The sequence below is a fragment of the Pungitius pungitius genome, chromosome 16 (genome assembly GCF_949316345.1).
Source record: "Pungitius pungitius chromosome 16, fPunPun2.1, whole genome shotgun sequence".
NCBI lineage: Eukaryota > Metazoa > Chordata > Actinopteri > Perciformes > Gasterosteidae > Pungitius > Pungitius pungitius.
Genome location: NC_084915.1, coordinates 18,878,715 through 18,902,743, shown reverse-complemented (window position 1 = coordinate 18,902,743; position 24,029 = coordinate 18,878,715). Strand labels below are relative to the sequence as shown.

At 43.1% G+C, this 24,029-nt stretch overlaps 2 protein-coding genes across 3 annotated transcripts; one reads left to right on the top strand and one right to left on the bottom strand.

Annotated features, from left to right (window-relative positions):
• Window positions 1-306: 306 nt before the first annotated feature.
• Window positions 307-15,242, bottom strand: slc23a1 (solute carrier family 23 member 1). 2 transcript variants are annotated; one of them, XM_037468469.2, is made up of 14 exons: window positions 14,604-15,242; window positions 12,409-12,558; window positions 12,178-12,335; window positions 11,995-12,083; window positions 11,697-11,764; window positions 11,102-11,283; window positions 10,650-10,770; window positions 10,357-10,513; window positions 9,881-10,028; window positions 7,976-8,081; window positions 4,136-4,265; window positions 3,889-4,032; window positions 2,988-3,083; window positions 307-1,932 (listed from the first exon to the last, which is right to left on the bottom strand). In XM_037468469.2, exons 1-14 carry the CDS (start codon window positions 14,619-14,621, stop codon window positions 1,709-1,711), a joined length of 1,791 nt encoding a protein of 596 aa, XP_037324366.1. In that variant the 5' UTR covers window positions 14,622-15,242; the 3' UTR covers window positions 307-1,708. The 2 variants fall into 2 exon arrangements, with proteins under 2 accessions (XP_037324366.1, XP_037324367.1); XM_037468470.2 differs by having other exon boundaries at window positions 12,516-12,558.
• Window positions 15,243-16,723: 1,481 nt separating this feature from the next.
• On the top strand, window positions 16,724-22,147 carry pwwp2a (PWWP domain containing 2A). Its single transcript, XM_037467440.2, has 2 exons — window positions 16,724-18,204; window positions 19,358-22,147. Exons 1-2 carry the CDS (start codon window positions 17,288-17,290, stop codon window positions 21,105-21,107), a joined length of 2,667 nt encoding a protein of 888 aa, XP_037323337.2. The 5' UTR covers window positions 16,724-17,287; the 3' UTR covers window positions 21,108-22,147.
• The last annotated feature ends 1,882 nt before the right edge of the window (window positions 22,148-24,029 follow it).

Here is a 24,029-nt window from a genome sequence, read left to right as displayed (position 1 = left end):
CCGTGAGCTTGACAGACTCATCACCAGTCTGTTTATTGCCGTGAAAACCTCTGTCTCTCTCTCCCACGTGTGCACATATGAACACGGAACATGTGAATAAAACACATACATATATCTATGTGTGTGCGTGTCTCTACAAGCGGCAGAGCTCACACGCAGGCCAGGGGAGCTGCCCGCACTGTCATTGACGACGAGTAGACATCAGTGAGTGCGACGCTTTTATCCAACACAGTCAAGGGCCAACGTACACAGCGGCGGCGGCGCCCTGCTGCTCCGCCAGCTTCAGCCGCCGCCGTCTTCTTCACCTGGATCCATCTCCTCATCTCAGCTGCTCCTCCTGCAAACAGTGTGGACTCTTTTTAAATTCCCTCATTTTAAATTGGCTGACAATGACCTTCTGGCCTGTGATGAGGTGAAACATCTTGGACATTTCATGACAGAATAGACATTTGCACAGTGTCAAGTCTTTTCAAATGCTTGTCGTTTTAAAAGCATGAAACAGTGTCTCAGGGGCCTTCAGAAACAACCACAACAGTGCCCACGCGTTGACAAACAGCCGGCGTCCCCTGGCGAAAAGGCCACAATTGCGCGTCACTCGACTTGACCTTTGACCTTTCCGCTAACGAGAAAGAACGACGGCGCACCCAAGTTGGCATTTCAGTCATCGGCTTAAGAGATGATGCATTGAAAATGATAACATGTATTTCTGACTCTGTTACATGTGCGCGCACACGCACGCGCACACACACACAGCTAGAGTAGAGGGCCAACGTAATTTTTTTTATTTGCCATTTAAATCCCATACGGTTGTATAAGCAACTCAACCAATGGCTTCTCTTCAAAGAACGGTTGCTTAATACTATGATGTGTTTTTCTAAAGATTGTAGTCATTGTTTGCTTCGAATTCCTAACCACAAGATGATATGTACATAATTCGTTTTCATCAAAGAAGCATATATTTTTGGAAACTTTTATTTTTGGTTTTGATTAGTAAAAGGATCAATTTATGTTGATTTAAATTACGGAAGAGTTACATCAGCTAAAATTGCATTTAAAAATATGTCTTTCTGACCTTTAGAGTTCAAATCATTTCAATCAGGAGAGACTTATTTGATAGTAACAATGGTTTATTACATAAGCATCAACTATGACTTGTGCAATTCTTTGGCGATTGGACTCCATCCTGAGGGACTATTCCCGAAGGTAGGGATACTGAGGTCCAATAATCCCAATCCCCCTGGAGTCCAGACACTGGTGGTGGTGAATAGGAATAGCAGCAACTAGATGATGAACCTGGAACCACGCCGATGCCAACTGGAGGTGACTAGGGTGGAGGAGGGTCGCCTCAGCTACACACTGAAAATGACAGCAGACAGCCAACGGAGAGGAGAATACTTTTAAACACTTGACAGCAACAACGTGATTGGCTCCAGCGAATAGTTGTAGAATCTGATTGGGGGCGTGCACATTTTGGTAACCAATCAGCTGATAGCATAAATACCCGGGAGGAAAAAAGAGCCCGACTGGTTGTCTTCCTGACTGAACTTGCGCTTAAGCTACATATAAAGTGTAGCAAAATCAGCTGATTAATAAATCAACAATAGAACTCAACTCAATAGAAATCAACTGAAGATTTACATCAATAAAAGACCAAAAGAGTTTGCATCGCAGATTTAATTCCCAATCAGTTGACATTGACGGATGACAGTCACAACTTGGTACTGAGCGGGTCCATGTCAGGAGCCTCCTCTTCTTCCTCAGGTAGCCTTGGAGGGGCAGAAACCTTGAAACCTGCAAAGGAGGGACTGATGGGAAAGCGTCTTAGCCATTGAGTACGTCCAACCACACCCATCCCAAATGGGAGGTCATACGAGGAAGAGGAGGAATCGGAAGAGGACCTCCACTCAACTAGACCGCGCTCCTGTTTGGAACCTGGAGACACAAAGAAACTTACCAACATTAGGGCAGGGAGTGATTACAGATTCTATAATATGTTGACAACTGTGCATACACGTTGCCATATAATACACATAGAGGTCATAACTTTAATTATGCTGGCGCAAATGATTGGAACTCAGTACAAAACACGCTCAAACAGCCCTCATCTTTCAACATATTCAAACAAAAGCTGCAACAAGCCATAGTTTACTGTTGTACTTGCTAATCAGCCCTCTCTCTTCCACTTTAACAGTTACAGTAATCTGAATTTGTTTATTAATTGAACTATGTTGTTTTTAGCCATTTGTTTTCATGTGTTTGTCAAACTATATCGTATCTGCTGTTTGTCACTTGTGTGGACTGTGCTACTGCCTCTTGGCCAGGTCATTGCAAATGAGAATTGGTTTCCAATAGATTTTACCTGGTTAAATAAAGGTAAAAAAAGGCACTGCTTTTTGTGAACATCAATAAGCATTAGAAACATCAATGTACCAACCTAAATACCAAATACCACAACTACTAACAGGAACTATTCATGCTGTTCCCCAATGAAAAGAAGCATGTTTTTGCTGGTAACAGTTGAGAAAAAAAAACAGATTTGTGAATATTAACTTTCTGTTGGAAGATGTCTGTTCTTGTTTTGCTATAACAATCCAGATAACACGTTAATGCCCTGGCAGAGGCAGCTAGCTTTGGTTTAGTATTTGATAACTTTTATTTTCAAATGGAAGTTTACAAAAAATATATTACTGCTTTAACTGCAATACACCTTCTTTGTAACCTTATGTCTTTGCATGAATAAATGTCCAGAAGTACACATACATTTACATATTTTACCCACATGCATACATTTAACATCTGAGGAGGATTAGCCACCAACATTGACAGAACGCTCACAATGAACAAATCATGGTGAGGAGAATGTCTCCAATATTAAAAATTTGTAGTTTTATTTGCTTTGTTTAATAAACTAGAAAAAATTGTGTGTTAATTGTATAGATGTATGTTTCGATTGTATACGTTTGTGTGTGTGTGTTTGTGTTTGTGACCTGGTATCGTGTTGTCGAGACAAAAAGCCAGGAAACCCCCAACAAACATCTCAGTGGACAGAAGAACTGTCAGGATGTTATCCAGCTCTGCAAGACCTGAACATAGAAAACTGACCTGTAGGAACTACATATACACAATTTCATAAGATATAGCCTGTTTTATTTTGTAGAAACTTAGTGATGGTGTGGTAGCTGGTAGACCGACTGCTGACCTTTATAGAAGCACCCCTATCTATTTTACCGTAATTTTTCCTGCTTCTCTGTGATTCATTAAAACATGACTACTGAAGGTCGTTACTGATCGCCAGCCAGAATACAGACACATTAGAAAAAATAGATTTATTCTTCTCAAGGCTACGGACTGCTTTCAACAAATCCAAAAGCTTGTTACTTTATTGCTTAATCTGCCAATCAAAATAAGAAAGTAAAGACAAGCAGCCCACTGGTGTTATAATGAAATATATAGCATTGTTAAGCAAAAAGCTTTTGATTGAAAATGCACAGAATAAACATTTAAGAAACCTGAATCCTTGTAAAGCACCTTTATGGCACATACATATGTACATTGAACTAATGAATATGTAAACAGCGAGAACCATAACAAAATAAAATAACATCGTTGAAAGATTTTCTTTCTGTCCTCTTGAATACTTTGATGAACAAGGGTTAAAAATCTGTAGGATTAACTCCTCATACAACATGTTATTGACCTGCTCAGTGAGACAATAAACAACCCTTATTACATCTTGAACAGCAGGAGGTACCAGAATGGTGTACATTATTTTATCATTATAATAAAACTATGAGCCGTTTACCAACTGTAATGCAGACACGTACACAACAGTGTGCTTAAAACCAAACATGGACCCTAAAAAGGGCCTTTTAATCCATACGCACGCACCTGTTTTAATGGACTCGGGGTGTTTATCCAAGTACGTTGGCAAAGTCAGACCAAAGAACATTGAGAATCCCAAAACAAAAAGGTTCCTTGAAGAGTTCAGATCAACAAGTTGCAGGTTAGAGAGACCGACGGCTGTGATCATACCTGAGAAACACCAACATACATGGATTATTGTTACCTCACAAACACACCTGGATTATTTTTACCTCCTTAACACACCTGTCTGTTCACTTTAACTTTGACTCACCAAAAAGTGTGCAGAACATTCCACCAAGGATCGGGTCTGGCAGAGAGGCAAACAAAGCCGTGAACTTCCCGACTGAACCCATTATCAACATGATAACAGATCCGTACTGTACCACCCGCCTGCTGCCAACCTGCACACAGAGTCAACAATTCAAACATCCCACCTCTGTCTGCAAGTGAAAGGTGTCCATTTCTAAGTGACAGGGGTGTTTATTCATATTTGTATATACATTGATCTTGCAGATGCAAAACCTGGGAATGTCTCACAAATAGACAGCCAAAGGGTTGCAACTTTTAGCCTTGGAGGAGAGAAGGAGCAGTTCACTTACGCCCTCTAGACCAGAACAAACCAGGGCCTGATGGCCTGAGGAGCAGATGACTGCAACAAGTGGCAAATACCCTGACTACCAGTTACAGAATGTCTGAGATATTGCTTATTAGATAAGAAATGTAGGTCTAGATGTAAAAAGTCTACATCGCTTTGTTAAGAAATTTAAGAAAATGAGACTGAGACAAATCATGTCAAAACTTACCACTACTTATGTGACCAATAACATGAACAATTCAATTAAAGAAAAAAAAAATCTTTACGGGCAAACTAAAATAATGTTTGCACACCTTATGAATGGGTATGTGGCTGTGTTCAGAATTAACTTAGGCTGGAACTAAGCATTATTTTTGCAAATCAACTAATCTATTCACTATTTCTTCAATTAGTTGACTAATCTAACGATTATTGACCATGGTGTTGGCTGCAACTTGTGGGCGTTTATTTCCATCCAATAACATCTCTCACACCTTCACATCCTGTTTCCTTTCTTTTTAACCCCCATGTCACCAGGGTTATGCCCCCTTCCCTTTATTCCCTCTATTTTTTCCACAATCTTGTGTTTGAAGAGTGCTAAGTAGAGGAGTTTAACGTTAACTTTACAGAACGAACAAAAAGACAGGCTACAACAATTCACTAATTTACTATATTGTATTTAACATGATAGCATTAGCAAGCATCCTCCACGAGACTTTATGTTTTCCAATATGTAACGTTAAGTGTAAACTTTACAATAAATTGACAAGGCTAGCGTTACTTCAGTTATCTAAGTACTCTGCAGCACTCTTGCTGGGGTCACCACGTCACTCTTGCTGGGGTCACTGTGTGTGTTCCTGCGTAGCCATCTTGTTCCTATGAAACAACGACTGTTCTGCAGATTCTGCGTCGTACGGTTTGGTTCGCAGATGAAATACTCCCAGACTTTTTTGGCTCTCTCACATTCAACTTGATAAACTTCTTCTTTTCCTTGGTGCAAGTAGACAATGTAAGCAATAGCGTGCTCAGCACTTCAACAACACTACACTACAACAACGACCTAACCTTTGGAGAGGCCCAGCCAGAGCACAGGCCTTAATTCAATTCAACATCTGCGGGGTGATCTGAAGAGGGCTGTACACAGGAGATGCCCTTGCAATCTGATCCATTTAGAGCGCTTTTGCAAAGAGTGTGCAAGTCAATATATGCCATGTGTAGTGTGCTTGTCAGTTTGTTGCAACACAGATTAAACATTGAGTTAAACTGTGGGCAAAAAAGACAAATTGTCATTGTAGGTTTGACCTTTTACTTTTGTATTACCATGTTGACAAAAACACCACAGTGAAAAAGCCTTTCCTCTTTGATGCGTCGTAGTGGATGCAAGCAGACCAAAGAACAAACGGCTCTCAGAGTCAACAAAATGGTATCCAAAAACAGTGCCTTGATGAAACTCAGTCCAACCTTGGAGGATAAGCTCATTTGTGTTGGAGGTCAATTAAAGCACTCCAACCAAGCAACTGCAGATAAGAACCCAACAATCTTGTATTTCGACCTTGGGCTGTCACAAGCAGACACATCAGAGGAGGACATGCAGAGAGTAAGCGATGGGCTGTCCTGTTTTGCTGTATGAGTTCAAGGGCTGTCCATGTTGAGGCAATGAAATCTATGGACACTTCCAGGTGCTCAAATAGGACGATTGTGGCACATGGAGTAGTGTGGTGTGGTTCAAATCCTGGCTGCTCCATGTGCCATGTCGAAGTGTCCCTGAGCAAGACACCTAACCCATAATTGCTCCCCAGGCAAAAGTGTAGACCATGGGATCAAATGCAATGTAAGTCGCTTTGGATGAAAGTGTCAGCTAAATGACATGTAATGTAACAAATACTCTTCAGAGGTTCTTCGCACTGAGAGGTCCTGCAAAACATCTACGATCTGATTGTGCTACCAACTTTATTGGAGCATGAAAAGAGCTTGGGATGGACAAATCGGTTCCGAGGTATGTCAGTGAGCCAGGGTTCAGGTGGGTATTTAACATGCCACAGGCCTCTTATATGAGAGGCTCTTAAGAATGCATGATTGGCATTGCTAGGAGAACCCTCAATGCAATGTTTTTCCAGCAAACACTTGTCTAACCCATGAAGTACTTTGTACACTTATGGCAGAAGTCACAGCCAACATCAATGCACTCTTACATGTGTCTACAGACCCCAACAAACCTTTCATATTCTAACCGGCAATGCTCCTTACCCAAAAAGACAGGAGTTCCACCTCCACCGGGAGATTTCATGGACATGGAGCTGCACACAAAGCAATGGAGACAAGTCCAGGTTCTTGCCAACCAGTTCCAGACCCGTTGGAATCATAAATATGACAGAAATGGATGCTGCCGCGCAGAAACCTTCAAGTTAGAGATTTTGTGCTGCTAAGGGACAAGCAACTGGCACATCATCTCTGGTGTTAAAAGGAAATCATAGTGTCAATGCCCCGTATGCTTGTAGCTCTTCTGTTTGTTGCAATGATGATTTACATGTCCCAGGTAGGGACCGCCCCTGCCTTGGAATTATGCAAATGTGCTGACTCATTCACTTCGTAACCCCGCCTAACTCTGCTTACTATATAATAAAGGGACAAGGAACTGCACATTGCGTCTCTGCCGCTCTGTGGCTTAGGTTGCAGTGTGCAGGGTGCCCTTTGTACAAAGTAATTTCTCTGTCTGACTCTGCTGATTTCTGTCTCTCCAGTTGGTCATAGGTAGAGTGGTCTCTATCCCTTGACATCTGGCCTATGGCAAGTATCACTGCCACGTTTCCTGGAAAAGAGGGACATGTAAGGAAGTTCAAGGTGAAGACGACCGACCATGGAAGTGTAAAAAACTTTCTCAGACGAGTCACAGAAATTATTCTGCTTCTTCCCAAAGACTGAACATTTAGGAATCTTAAATTGTAGTGAACTCACACTATCTCACATAGGTCAAGTGAGGAGTGTGTTGCCTTTAAGGCATTCTTTTAAGGCATTTTAACCCTAAGTAAAACTAATTCAATCATTTAATTACATTTTTCTGTGCACCATACATCACTTCCGGGTACGCACTTCCGGTTGGGTAATTGGTACCAGTAGGCTACAAAAGACCATATGTTCACATGTGATTGAGAGAGGTCTGTTTGCATCCACTACGAAAAATAGAGGCAATGCTATGAGTATATTGTTAAATATTGTCTTTGGTGTGGAGGTTCTGATACGTGTTCTGGCTGCAATTGTGTGTGTGGGCTTACAGCGGCCCTTCTTTGGACTCTGCTTATGCTGTAAAATGCACATTATACAGCCAGGTTATTGTAAAAATTTTATTTTTCCCACTAGAAGATACCATTTGATTTTTTTCAGTTTAAATTGTTACATTATAGGTCACATTAAAAGGTAGAAAAAGTTCTGACATGATTTATCTTTGTCTAATTTTTTCACATCCATTGTGTATAAATACATCTAAGGGTATACATTTAGTGTTCTGAGGACTACTTGCAGAGGTCTGTGGTCTGTCACCTTTGTGATGCCTAGAACGCCTATATTTGGACTGGAGGAGGTTGAGCCGTTTCCTGTTCCTAAAAGACCAGCAATTATGCAGCAAACACCTTCAGTGAAGATCCCCCTGAAACAAAAAAACAAAATCAAACACCTGTAGGAGCACAGACTGACAGGTAAGAACAGAGCCCCGTTCCTCGTACGCGGTTGAGTTAGCCAGATCATTTTCAGTATAAAATTACATAGGTCTGACTTTTTGGTTTCCCAAAGCAATTTGGCAAAATCACCATAGAAACACATTGAGAAACTTGTACCTGAGGAATCTGCTTCTACTCCAACATCAGCTGGTGCAACGACGTAACAGTAATCCAACAACACTGTTCTCCTGATCTGGAATCTTTTATCATTAACTGTAAACCCTTTTACTCCCTGTGAGTTTGTTTTATTCATCCTGGTCGGTGTTTACATGCCGCAGGCGGGAAACATGCAGGAGGCACAGCAGACCAACAGGGGCTCCTTGGTTATTGTCCTTGGGGACTTTAACAAAGGAAATCTCGGCCATGAACTTCCTAAGTACAAACAGTTTATTAAATGCCCAACCAGAGAGGTGAACACGCTGGATCACTTTTACACCACACCTGCACACACCAGCCCAATACCAGCTAAAAAAAGAAATGATGGGAAAGGGTATTCTTTTGGACCCTCCAATGTCTAAACCCTTGTCACGCCCTTGCTGACACTTTACATGTTTGTACAGTCTTGTGATGCAGACAACATCTGGAAACTTCTGGATGTTCCCTGTTTCACTGCCTCAATTGATTAAAATTCTGATTATGAGTAAAACATACATACATACCGATCCGCCCATACACATTCACACACACAAAATAAAATTTCTATGGTTCTATATAATCCCATACATATATACACATGATGCATACAGCAAATATATAATAAGTATTCATTTGTATCAATTAGAGACTCTGGGCTTGTTTTTATCTACTTATTCTGAAAGAGATGAGATGATTATTTTCGCCAGCAACATCTCATTGATGAGAACTGCCTTAATTCTACGTGGCATTGATTCAACAAGATGCTGAAAGCATTCTTTACAAAATATTGGGGACACATCCAGGGCGCGAAGCTCCTGTTCCACCACATCCCAAAGATGCTCCATTGGGTTGAGATCTGGTGACTGTGGGGGTCTTTTTAGTACAGTGAACTCATCGTCATGTTCAAGAAACCAATTTGAAATGATTCAAGCTTTTTGACATGGTGCATTATCCTGCTTGAAGTAGCCATCAGAGGATGGTACATGGTGGCGATGAAGGGATGGACATGGTCAGAAACAATGCTCAGGTAGGCCGTGGCATTTAAACAATGCCCAATTGGCACTAAGGGGGGCCTAAAGTGTGCCAAGAAAACATCCCCCACACCATCACACCACCACCAGCAGCCTGCACAGTGGTAACAAGGCATGATGGATCCATGTTTTCATTCTGTTCACGCCAAATTCTGACTCTACCATCTGAATGTCTCAACATAAATCGAGACGAGACCCGGCAACATTTTTCCAGTCTTCAACTGCCCAATTTTGGTGAGCTCTTGCAAATTGTAGCCTCTTTTTCCTATGTGTAGTGGAGATGAGTGGTACCCGGTGGGCTCTTCTGCTGTTGTAGCCCATCCGCCTCAAGGTTTTGCGTGTTGTGGCTTCACAAATGCTTTGCTGCATACCTCGGTTGTAACGAGTGGTTATTTCAGTCAAAGTTGCTCTATCATCTCCTGCTCGTCTTCCTTGGAGTTTAATTAACATAACATAGCATAACAAGACTCTTAATCTCTTTAATTTGAGCAGGATATTGGGACATTTGATCGACTCAGTTGAACCAGGTACGAGGAACAAGGCCCTGCTCACCTTCAGTTTACCTGTTGATGGCGTGGACTGGAGGAGGCGTGGCTCCAGAGAGACGAGCACAGGCATAATAATCACCAATCGATTCCACAATGCCGGCCATGGTGGCACTCAGCATCCCCAACACCCCGGCAATTGTTACCACCGGCAACCCCCACTGGCCTATCACAAACAAGAGACAAGTTGTTTAAATCTGATTCATGTTCATCTTCTGTCATCGTCACAGAACGTTGAAAGCTATTCAAGTTTAAGCCCTGGTGTTACAGATAATACAATTTTGGGACTTTAAATAATTTAGGATTGAAAGAAATCAAAACCTTGAACATAAGAGAAAGTTTGTATTTTGATCTCATGATGTCAAATTAACCAGAAAAGCACCCAGGTACAATTATTAAACCGGAGGTTCTGGCCAGCTGTAAGCACAGCCTGTGATTGGTGGATTTCACCAAAAGGTGCAAAGCCTGGAATTGGCTGACTTCAGGTTACTCACAGGGATAGGGTACTCTAAACCAGGGGGACGAAGTCATGATGTCACCACGGGCATCGGTACGAGCCTTGTGTCCATAACTCTCAGAATTGCTTGGCAACAGGTTGGTGAGCGTGAGAATGTAGCAAACGAGCCAAACTAACATGATGGCGAGAATGATCTGTCAGAAACCACAGAAGGATAAAAAAAATGAAATTAAGTGAACAATAAAACACTTCAGGGACTACTATGATCTGAAAATTAGCAGATTTATATCATATATATGATATATCACTATATCATATGTGTGTATTTACTGGAAACATTTTGAAGATCTGCACACGAGTGGAGGTCAGTCCCTTCTTCCTGGTGTAAACAGGAACAGGAAATGAGGTCTCTCTCAGGTACTGAGCAAAGAGCACAATTAGAAAAATACACCTGCAGAGACAAAGAGAGGCAGTTAGTGAGACAGAGAGAGACAGACAGAAAACTAGAAAGAGCGAGACGATGAAACAGCCATTGACATTCTCAATGGATGACTAGCAGAGGCCACCAGCTGACTGCTTTCACCCCTGACATGTGATGGTGTGTAAGGGGTCAGGCTCCACTGTGCTTCTTCATTTTGTTGTTGTCTGTGGACCTTATATCTTGAGCTGGAGGATTTGTCTCTTCTTAAAAACACTGTGTTGACTTTGTATATGTGTTAGAATGCAGTCACAGATGTAATGAGCAAAGAGTGATCAGCACACAGACAGACGGTGCAGCTCACAATGCTGACAGGCCCCAGTGAGACCCAGCCCTGTCTCCAGCAATGGAAGACGCAGACAGGCCGATCAGTGAGACAGTTGGAGTGATGGTGAGGGGGCCAATGTACTCCAGCAGCAAACCTGGCAACCCACAAAGCCCAATCAAAAGTTCCACAGCACTGGACACAATGATGGCGCCCTGGATCTAAGAAACAGAAACAAATCACATAAGCAAAGAAACAGAGATGAACAAACTAAAGGAAGTTGACCAACAAACAGGCACACATAGACAGCTCTTTAGAACTATAGCTGTGTAAGTCGAATGATGAGAACACAAATCTTTAAACCTGTCTGCTATAACCCTGAGATACTGTGACCTCAAGTGAAGGTTTGACCCCTGAAAAGCAATCTGAATGTTGTTCTCCATGACCTCAATGAACTGGTCCTGCTTCAGGAACCAATGATTTGACGTCCTGATACCACTTTGCAGGTTTCTAGTATCACCTGGAAGGATTTAACCCATTGCACCGGTAATAATAATATGAGATTCATAATATATTCACATAGTAATAATAATATTACATAATAATAATTTTAAAAGTAATAACCGTTATGCACCTCTCTGATCCGTGGATGCCAGATATGTGAGGTGCTAAGTGGTAGAGTCCAATTCCCATAAATTTCCTCTGCAGAGGAAAGAAACAAAACATTCTTAAATGATAATCAATCTTACTGTTGTTTCCATATGGTATTTAAATTGTGCATTATAATCGGTCTCACCCTCCCCGGGACAGGGCAAATTTCTCACCCTCATTGGGACAGTAAGAACAAACATTGTCTCACCCTAACCTGGGACACTAAGAAAAGAGTATGTCTCATTTTCAATTGGACAGTAAGAACATAGAGAATGTGTCACCGTCACTTGGACATTTCCAGCGGTCCAGACTGAGGATCGCCTGGGCAGGAATCAAGAAAGCAAACGCACTGGCCTGGAAGAGAGGAAGCCTACGCACACACACACACACGCACACACACGCACACGCATAATCAGACTCATCTAACTCACACAAACCCACACAAAGGACCCACGCAGACCCACCTGACCCCCACGGTGGTCTGAATAAGGGTTGTGATGCCCACGGTGGTAAAGATGGTTCCCACCAGCTGACTGACGGTGTTCGGGTCACGACCAACACACATGGCCTCTGCCAGGAGAAAGGGCACCGCCACAGTTCCACTGAAACATGTGAGGTAGTGCTGCGGACAGGTGAGGAGAGTTAAAGGGGTATTTAAACAGGTAAGTAGCAGTAAGTAGAACACACAGTATTACCTGTAGTCCTAGTAGAATACACAGGTGCCATGGTGGGACGTCTTCTATGGTGTAAATCATGTCTGACTTCGCCACCTGCTTTGCTATTGGCTGTTTTTTTCCTTTACCTTCCATTGGTAGCTTGACACCGTCTGCCATATTATCAAGACTCTGATTGGACAGACAGAAAGACACAACCATTTATTTGGAAAACAATACATCTGTAGCAGATGGACACAATTAAAGAATAGTAGAGTAATAGTAAACAAGAGAACTCTAGTTGTATCTCTTTCGACATGAGGACAAACTGCTCTTGGTTAGAACCGTCATGCTATAAACAGAAAAGTTATGAATATGAAATATTAGTTTCAAAGTCAATAACGTTACAAATGTTAAGAGAGGGCATTGTATATATTTGCATGTATGTGTGTGTATTTATAGTTTATATATGTCAGCAGTCATATTGACATGGTGGTGTGGTGGTTAGAACTGTCGCCTTGCAGTAAGAGGGTAAGTGTGAGTGTGAATGGTTGTTTGAGTCTGTGTTAGCCCGGTGATTGGCACGACAGATCTGTAAAATAATGTTGTTTTATTGAAAAACCATTGGCGATGTCACCGTATTGAAGGTTTTTGATCGTAATAGAAGAGAGAAAACCTATAAAATAAATGTGTTTCTCTGTCAAATTTATGGGATATTCCTCTAAATGTATGGTTCTTGTACTTTATTTAAATGATGTTATTTTACCTTAATTTTACGATTTTTGGTTGGCAGTTGCTGCTGCCAGTCATTTGACCGTTATTTATTTGAATGTAATTTAGGAAAACAGTAAAATACTCTAGAATAATTACAGTGTTTCTTCCATATAAAAAAGAAAAACATTTAATTTTTTCATTATTAGCATACTTAAATTTAAAGTTGGACTGTTAATTTACAGATAATATCTTTATTTTTACAGAGTTTTGTACATCATTTAAAAAAACAGAAAAATGACTGTAGAAATGTAAAGTTATTTTTAATACAGCTGCTTTTCAGCACAACACAAGTTGTAGATATTAAACTTTGTGTATTGCATTTCAGCAGCCTGCAGAAAGTTGCTATGCAACAAACAGCATTGTAAAATTTCCGTGTTAGCTTAGCACCTGAAGTTGTTTGATGATTGGCAAGGAGATCGACATTAATGTGTGCTTCTCATTTATTCACATCGCTCATGACGTTCACCTGAAGGGTCCACTTTGGCTTCAAGGTGCCCTAAATAGGTTGAGAAAGCTCGCATTTCCCAAATCTGACTCATTTGCGGCGTTTCCAGGCTGCTTTTAGGCGATCGCCATTGAGCTAAAAACTCAAATGATAACAAATGGTCGCCCATAACTGTCATTTTGATCACTTCACTGATATGCAACGCTCAGGTCAATGTAAACAGGTAACAATACATTATGGCTCCATTCAGTAAACCCAGTGTACTCACTCTCAACCAATCAGAATGCTTGATTTCATCTACCCTTATTATAGAAGAATATACAATAAGGTAGGTGAAACATAACTAGTAGTCAACGTGCAGCCAGTTGAATGGGGAATTCATGCTACTTTGTTAAATAAATATATTTGTGAATCTGACTCAGAAAGAGTCCGTGCCTCCCCAAATACCAACCTCACCGCACGTCACTGGTGGTGACAGCTGCAGCGCGACCGGGATCACAGATTTCCAAAATCAGGTTGAAAACGAAGAGGAGGCACCGAGTGAGACATCACAATAAAAGATGTCAGAAAAAGTAGTGACATCACTCAAAGAGGCTAGAAGAGTCGTGTGATTCACTGTTCCCATAAAGTAATATTTAATTTACCTCTGAATCTTCATTAAAGAAGTCTGAATGTGAAGCGGTTGGTTAACCCTAAAATCTGACCCCCTAACCCCCCAACCCTCATTTACAGCTCAGAAGTACATGGATCTCTTTGTAACACAAGACCAGACTCACTCTATTTATTTAGAGCTTTAATAATATCCTGTCTGTAAACTTGAATCATTCTGATTATGTTTGTCTTCGATAAAACACACTTACCCAAAATGTAGTGTGGCACAAATTGCATGCTTGGAAACAACTTAAATAAAGCTTTAAAAGTTTGATCAGTGAACCAACAACCTGATCTCCAGAGCGACAATGAATGGCAGCAGAATTTTTAAGGATAACAATAGATCAATAATCACTGATCAGTTTACCTTAGAAGCATCCTCCATTTCACCTGCAGCCGGTCACGGAGCAAATACTGAAGACACGAGTAGATGGAGAGTTTTAGGTGAAAGTCCATGAAGATTAACCAGAGATTATTAACCACACACAGACACCTGCTCAGGTGACCGACTACCTCTGACACAGCCGCTTACCATCAGCAATTATTGGTTATTGATTAAAATTGAGGTCCAAAGTGTAACCAGGGTACACAGAATGATCCCTTCCTGTTCACTAAAGACATGTTGAAGCTGAGTCTTCCTCCTGGGCACCTGGGGGGTGTTGCACAAAAGTAGAATAAAGGAATCCAGGATAAGTGACTGTGATGAGAAGGGGAAGCTACGTCGATCCAGGTGCACATAGCTGGGATCCTGCGTGACCACGGTGTCCATCACGGATTTACTGATGCGGAAATGGAGAATATGCAGCGTGCAGCATATTTCTCACCCGAATACGGCAGCTGTGATTAAGCAGAGAGAAAAAGCCTGGCAGACAATGGCGGACTGACTGAAAGCGGAAGGAGTTAAAAATATTTACTTTTCATTACATGTCATTTATCCAAAGCCACTTACATTGCATTATACTTACTAGGAGAATTGACACTGTTTTAATTGCTTTAAGTATGATTGTTTTATTGCTGTATCTGCGTTCATGTGCTAAATGTGTTTTACTGTAAAGTGTATTTGAGTAGCCTACCATGTAAAGCACTATATTAATGAAATGTATTATTATTTAGCCTATACTTTGCTTAAAAGTGAGCAGAGGGAATTAATGTTCCCCTGGAAATGTACCCTAAAGACTCATTTCAAACCCTTATTCACAATGTGAGAATGTCTTACAGTATGCACAAATCACTATCAGCTGTGTCAGGGCCGGCGCTAGCCATTTGGGTGCCCTAAGCACAAATGCTTGGTGGTGCCCCCCCCAACCAACCAACCAACCAACCAACCACCACCACCAAAGGAATAACAACCATTCAGAATGTCTTAGTTAGGTTCTCTTTATTCCCCAAATAACTTCTAAACATAAATAATTTACATAAACAAACATGAAAAGAAATAAATTATATAAAAGATAAAATTATAAATACCAAATACCACCACAATTACTAAAAACACAGATTTGGAACTGAACATTGTAAATGCAGAAAGTATTCAAGTATATAACCGTGTAAGTAATAATGTGCACATTTCTTCAGTAAGTACAAATAATAATAATAAAGTGCAAACTGCACAGTAGAATTTTACTTTACCATCTCTATAAAAGAGACCATTCTGCTATCCGATAGAACAATATTACAAACATTTTCACTACCATCAGTTGTCAAAGGCCCTACAGAGGCACACGCCTGCATTTCCTAGCTGCAAAATCAGCTCTCAGGTCATATGACAGTTTCTGAGCCACGTCCCCATTGATGCTGATGACAGCGCACTTGGTGCCCTACGCGCAGCGCGTGATGTGCGTGTGCGGGGCGCCGGCACTGAGCTGTGTCTCAATTGTAAAAATCTTTCTAAAATAATGTGTACAGAACAAACAAGACTGGAAAAGATCCTGCAACAGGTCAAGATAAAATATAAAAGACATTTTGCACGCTGGTAAGTGCCTTAACAGTTTGGTGTAGAAATTACTTACAAGATGCCTGCATATTTATTTGATCTAAACTTATTTCAGCAGTTTTAAAAGGTTCATTTGTCTGGCATGCAGGCTTCACCCTGAGGAATTTGTTTTAAATCACATACATTTTACTGCACATCAACCCCAATCACCCATTTATAGCATATGTGGAAATCCTCTTTGATGTAACATATTCTTCTGAGGCCATGAAGGTGATAAAGATGTGAGCTAAGGACCTCAATAGTGCCTTTATTTGCAGGTTGGTCATATAAGAAGCTCAGTGGCAGACAGAGCATCTGTGGGATGGTGAGAGCTTCGTGCTGGTCCATCTGCACGTCTCCGTGTCAGAGCTTCTTCATCCAACACGTGGTTCATGGAGCAGGAAGAAACAGGTGAATGGACTTTATATATCGCCCTCATCACGTTTACAATTGTTCACTCCTCAGTGCGCAGTTTCACCCACCAGCGGACCCCGCCCCCCCCCCCTCCTAACCCCGCCCCGCCGGTCGGTCCGCCCGCAACGACTACACCCCGGTATCTCGACGTGCTTATTAACCTTCTTGCGGTCCGCGAAATATTGTCTAATGCAGGTTAATAAAAATAAATCAGAACACGTTCACGGGGCAACAGAATAACACGTTGGTTCCGGATCAGCAGCTGATTTAACACATGCGACTGCAGGGTTAATCCGAGCCTGGCTGCTAGGAGCAGGCTAGCTGCAAAGAATTAATCGCCATGGATACTTGGCTGGGGTTTTTCAACCTGCTTTCGTGCAACCAACCAAATCAGAGGTAAATTCATTCAGGATGACCTGAATATACCGACGTAATCACATATCCAGGTTTCGTGCAATACCCCCCGGTCTTTTGCCTCTATGTTTTTGTTTATTGTGAAGAACGGGCTCAGACGTCGTCTGAGCATCACGTACTATGACTCATTGGCCAATCAGACGACACGTTTCATTTGAGTGACAGAACTTCCTACCAACGCTAGTGTGCCTGCAAAGGAGGCAGTGTCGAGGGGGGGGCGGGGCGAAGCTCTCTAAGCACAGCGGAAGAAAATGGCGGCCGTGGCTGCAGAGCCAGGAGCTGTAGCGATTTCAATAACAATAGGAACCGAGTCGGCGGACGACGAGAGATCCTCAGAACCGGGTCCGATCGCCCTGGGACTCCCCGGAGCCCTGCTAGAGACCGATGGGTCGCGGGAGTACGACCCGGCCGTGGAGCTGCTCATACCCCGGGTGGAGGATGGTGGCGAGGTGGAGGAGCGCCGCCATGTCAGGCCGGAGCTGCAGTCCGCGGCGGGAAAAGATAACGTCGTTAACGATGAATTGACCGGTAACTTCCCGGTTGACCGGTTCAGTCCCGGATTACCGCGAGATGCAGAGGGCGGCGGGGTTTACCGTAGCATCCTAGGGGACCCGCAGTCCTCTGCCGTCTTTCTGCACTCGTTTCCTGCCAACCCACCGGTCACCGAGGCCGGATTGTCTCTGGCAGAACCGGCGGAACCGACCACCAATGTGACCGCGGGTCGGGACCGAGGCTACAGGGCTTTAGTCCAACCGGAGTTGAGGCCAGGCCCCGTGGAGGCCGCCATGTCGGACGGTGACAGGCTGTCGGTCCTGGAAGGCTTGGACCCGGAGACGGAGTCCGGTAAGAACTCAGGGGGGGGCGAAGAGCTACCGGTCCGCAGCCTTCGGGACTCCTCCCCTTCGTACCGGTCCGCGAAGAGGCGGCTGACAACGGACACCATAAAGCAGGAGAAACCCACCGCAGAAGATTATTCTCGACCGGAACCAGGACCGGAACTCGATCCGCATCCTCCAGGACCTGAGCCCAGTGTCGCTGCTGAACCAGATTTGAATCCTGGATCTGAGGTCCGGGTCTCCCTGGATCACGTCATTGATGACGCGCTGGTGGTGTCGTTCCGTTTGGGTCCGAAGGTTTTCTCTGGAGTTCTGATGGATGTTTCAAAAAGGTCAAACTCTTATATTACTATTTATTTTATTACGAAAACAGTGTCTGATTTTAATAATTTAATAATCAATTATGAGTAAATATTTGTGAAAATTATCGGGGGGTTAGAAGTAAGGTTGTATAAGATGTATGTAACACCACACATATATATATATATATATATATATGTGTGTGTATATATATAATGTATATGTGTGTGTGTGTGTTCCCACGGTGATGAAATTATCCTTAAATCATTAAGCCAGGAGCTAATTCAAACATCTCCCAAACACCAAATTAATAACCAATAAAAACATCTGGCTCCGTTGACTAATTACCGTTTATTTACCACAGTGTCGCAGCGTGGAAACAAAAGAAGAGGCAACTGTTCCTTTTGGCTACGTCGATTTCTCAATAACATCTGTCACACATTCACTTCCTGCTCACTTTTCACCCCCCATGTCACCATGGTTACGTCCCTTTCTCTTGAAGGCACCATAAATTTGGTCCTCATAGTCCCCTTCAATAGCAAATGAAAATGATGACTCAACATGTTGGATTTTAAACTTTAAACAAATGTATTTGAGAGCAAGTTAATACAAATGTAATCATCATCATAATGAATACATTAAATATTTCAAAATGTAAGTGCAAATATGCTTTTAAAAGTTACTCAATAGCAATAAAGTGACGAGCATGTTGAGGATGTTCTCTGTCCAGACTCCTTCACCTGAGCCTCTGAAGGACAAACTCGTGCACGCTGCTTAGTACGAAAAGACAAAGAAACAGAGCTTTAATTATCACGTTGTAGGCTTTAGTATCATACTTTATATAATGCTAGAGTAGATTATTTGAGTTTTTCTGTTTCATTTAACATAATAGTGTTGTGAGTGTAAACCTTACGATAAACTAACAAGGCGTTACTTTAGTTAACTAAACATGAGGAGAAGATGTGGCTCCAGCACACTTGAGTTTTAAATGTTCCTGCGTTGTCGTGAACGAAAACTGTTAAATATTCACATATGTGAAAAGTTTTCTCTTCATTGACCAGTTGGGTTCTCGTACTGCTAGAATAAAAAGATGTGTGTTTATGATCATCGGATTAGAGCCGTTGAAGACATGTGTTGTATTGAGTTTGTTGAGTCTGTAAGGTTCTCATCCTTTTGTGTTTTTAGGTTCGGACCTTATGGTATTCCCATCACAGTCTTCCCCAGACGGGACGACCAGAGCCGACCTCAAATGTTCGTGCAGTCACCGGCCATTGCTGACCCGTCCATCAGTCCAGATGTGACTAGTAGCCCACTGGCGTCGCCCCCACTACCGCCGTGGACCTCCAAACCACCGCCGCTGTTTCAGGACGGAGCGGCGTACCCGCCCCCTCTGTTCATCAGGGATACCTACAACCAGGCCTTACCTCAGCCGCTGCCACGCAAGATCAAACGGCCAAAGCGCCGCTACCGCTGCGAGGAGCCAACCTCCATCATGAATGCCATCAAGCTCCGCCCCCGCCAAGTACTCTGTGACAAGTGCAAAGGTGTGGTGGCATCGGGGGGGCACAGGGAGTCACGGCGGGGCGCCGGGGATCTGAGGGGCGAGGATACATCACGGCGACGCCGACCAGCCGAGGGTCCATTATCCACCGAGGTCAAACGGCTGAGAAGTGATGACAAAGGGGGACGTCCTGCAGACCGGCGGCCGTCACCAGGGCTGCATGTGTCATCATCTTCTCGCCGCGTCCTGAGAGGTGGGGCTTCATCGTCGCCCTCATCCTCTCGCCAAGTCCTGAAGGGCGTGGCTTCATCTTCACCATCATCTAGCCGCATGTGTCTGAACCCTAAGAAGGTTTTGGCTAAAGGTCCGGCGATCCACTGCTCTGAAGCAAGGCAGGTTCTCAAGAAACTGCCGCCTCGCCGACCCAAAGACCAGAATCAGAACCAGACCCAGGACCAGGACGACACCAAGGCCGTGACCCGAGCAGCTGCCCTGCAGAACCACAACCAGAAGGTCCACTTCACTCGGCGCCTGCAGCATCTCAGCGGCTCCTCCGTGGGCTCCAGCGCGCTCGAGGCTCTTCCGCCGAGGATGCGTCTCAAACCACAAAGGTATCGTACCGACGACAGCCAGGAGTCCACCTCCTCGCCCCCCCACAAACAGAGCCCTCGCTCATCGCCTCCCAAACCCAGTTCATCCCCTGAACTAGAACCACCCCAAGCTCTGCCCCCTCCCTCACCCACAACATGTTTTCCGACTCCCCCCTCCACCTCCTGCACCTCCAGTTTAGAGAACCAGCAGCAGGGTGAGGAGGGGGGAAACGATGGGCAGGTAGCAGCTCCTCCCCACTGCTCTTTAGACTCCTCCCACTCAGAGTGCAGCTCCACAGAGACCTTTGAGCTCGCCCCTCCAGGAGATCCTCACTGCTCTTCCTCTCACCCCCCTACTCCCAAGGCAGGCGGAGCTGAGGAGGTGGAGGAGGAGGAGGAGGAGGATTATGAGGATGGAAGTGAATTAAAGAGGCGTCGCAAGTCTTCCACCTCCTCCTCCTCCTCGTCCTCCTCGTCCTCGGTCTTCTCTAAGTTGGTGTCCAAGTGCTCGCTCCCTGATGGCCGCTCTGTGTGCGTCGGCGACATTGTGTGGGCGAAGATCTACGGCTTTCCGTGGTGGCCGGCCCGCGTGCTCTGCATCACGGTGTCTCGGCGAGGAGACACAGGTTTGTCGGTGAGGCAGGAGGCAAGGGTCTCTTGGTTTGGCTCCCCCACCACCTCCTTCCTGCCTCTCACCCAGCTCTCTCCCTTCCTTGAGAGCTTCCAGTCTCGCTTTGACAGGAAGAGGAAGGGTCCTTATCGACGCGCCATCGCCGAGGCCGCCAGCGCTGCCAAGCAACTCACTCCTGAAGTCCGGGCGCTTCTCACTCAGTTTGAGACGTAGCATCAGTCTGTCCCTCCCTCTCCACATGTCCCAGCCCCCTGAAGATGGGCCCTGTACTTAAACACGTGCCCCCACCTAAACACAAAGTGGTTGTGGCTTGTCCTCCTGAGACTGTCCGGCAGAGACTGAAGTAAACAACAGACTATATTTGCTTTCACCACTGGGTGGGGCCTCTCTGTGTAGTCGTCCCCCCCCCCCCCCCCCCCCACCCCCACCCCCTGTCTTCACAGAGATTCTCAACTTCAGACAGGTGCCATTACTTCCACTTGCCTCTTCACGGCACCACTCCCAATCGTTGATGATGTCATAGTGATGTCATCAGAACACAGGCTCTGGTGCATTGTGGTTACTGTCGGATCTGGATCCTCAGGTTGTCTTTGTCTGTAGATTCTGAAGATGCAGCTCTTTGATTGGCTGACAACCAATGATAAAGTTAACACTAAATGGCAGTGCGGTGATTCTTTGGGTTCTGCTGACCTTTGTCAGACTGAAACCTTCAGTTTACAAAGACAAAAACTGTGAAACAAAACGTGTTGTTTAAATTGAGGCCAGGGGTCTTCGACGGGGTCCAGAGCTGAGGCACAGCAGTGCTAGATCTTTGTTCGGATTCAGAAGCCCCATGAGAGCTGGTCAATCACATGGTGTCAGAATATGGATCTCAGATTGGTCTCTGATTCTGAATCTCAGGTCTCTTTAAACCTGTATCTGATCTCTTAATAATCCTGGTACTGTGATCTGTTTGAGACCCTGTTGCCTCAGGTCCTCAACATGAGACAGACAGACAGGTAGGAGACACTGACTGTTAGACTGGACGGCTGCGCTGATGATGATAATGTGATGAAGGTGCATTTTCCCTCTCTGATACTCGGGTTGGTGGGATAGATCGTCAGACTCTTTTTACCGTCTGTTTGCAGATCAGAGATCCTGAGCTAGAAACTTTTGGGACAAAATTACCGAAAAAATTATAGCAAATTCATCGAGTCGACTTGTGTATGTTTTTTTCTGATGTTTTAAATCTATTAAAAAAACTGTCAAACTTCTCTTTGAATCGTCGTCATTTGAAGTCTGTGGTGCTTTTACTGTTGGAGTCACGCCTTGCTATGCAGACCGTAGTCAGATTTTCTCACCTGCAAACAGATGTTTGGTAAAACCGGTCTCAAAGTTTTTATAGAAGCTGCTAAATATTTTATTTTCAATAGAAATCAATGGATTGAAATTATATCAAACATTTACACAATGCGTTGAAGAATTTAGGTCACAATTCCGATAACCAGAGTGGGAAAATACCTGCGAGTACCGGATAAATGCTGTAAAATAGATAGTGAGATAAATATTGGGAAATATGTATAAGAGGAGTCCTGAGCTCCTGGTTGTGTGTCTTGTCTCACACACATCTGTTTAGTACCTAAACTAATTTTTAAACATCACTGAATTTCATTTTTCAAATATCAGCGGTGTCGATCTAAGGAAGAGCATCAGACACCTGTTTCTCTCTGATGACATCATCAGTGACACCTGTCTCTTTCTCCCTGTCTCTGCAGCACGACTCTGAAGAGCTGCTGACGCTGAGATCCTGCGCTGTGATTGGCTGAGAGGCTGTGCATAGTCAGACACTGATGATCAATCATTGGACATACAAAATAATTGTAATCAACATTAATTTAAGTGAAGAGTTTTATATTCATAAAGAGAAGGTTTGCTCTGATTGTGTTTTGGTGAATACTACTCGTGTAGATCAATATCATCACATTTAATTTTGCGTCGGTCAATCAGCTATAAAACGTGATCAATGTGATGTTGATAAATCAACATGTTTTAAGCCAACGAACCTCAACCTGCAGGAGATTTCTGGTTTCTATGGAAACGTAGGCAAAACAAGTGTACAACATAATTTTAACCAACCGTAAAGTGCAACGCCTCAAATTATTTAGTGGATGTTTTGAAGCTAAGAATGAGACCAGAGGCTGGAGCTTAAAACAATGGAATGCTGACTGAGACCCTTTTTGGACCAAAATGTTACATATAACTTTGATGAAGTGGAATAACTTTAAAAGGGTGAAAGTAAAATGGAAAGAACAACGCTTTGGTGTGGCCCTCAAAATCAGCATGTAGCCCCACCCCTAAAGTTTCCCCTGCTCCATGGTCTGCTTGACTTTAAATGGACCATCATTTACTAAATGAACATCATGCTGCATTGCAAGTAGAGACTGAGACCATAAACTCATGTTTACTTCTCACTTGATTTATTCCCTCGATAAGTATTTTTCTCATTAACTTCTATGGGACCAGAGGAGTCGCTTTTTTCGAGTTTTTTTCATGATGATGCAATATTTTTAGTTGTCATCTCATGTTCATGAGTAGTTGTTTACTTCTGTTAAAATTACAATAAATGTTTTCAGTTTGCCAGATTAAAAACCACATTAAAATTACAAACCTAGATTCAAATTAAACCGAATAGATAATCAGCTTTTTCTTTACTCAAAATAAACCTAGCTATCATTGCAATGTCAGCATCCAGGTTCCTCGTGGCCCAGGTGCCTGAAGCAGTTCATGTCCCTCAGAGTCCAGGTAAGCTGGTCCAAATTGGTCTGGTTGGCTCCATTTTTTTTGTCCTCACAGATAATTTTCTGATGTAAAAATGAGTGAGTCTGAGACAACAAAACTATTATTGTTATCATTATTATTATAATCATTCTATTTATGAATAGTTATATTATCATTATTATGATCCTTATTATTAATACTACTATTGTCATGATTTTTATTACCAATGACCATTATTGTAATCTGTATTAAATGTAGATGATTAAAATTGAATAAATATAATTAATGTGCACAACTAGTTTGATTTTTGTGTCATTTATCAGTAATGAAAATCAACAAATAGGCTCATTATTATTATTATTTTTATCATTATTATTG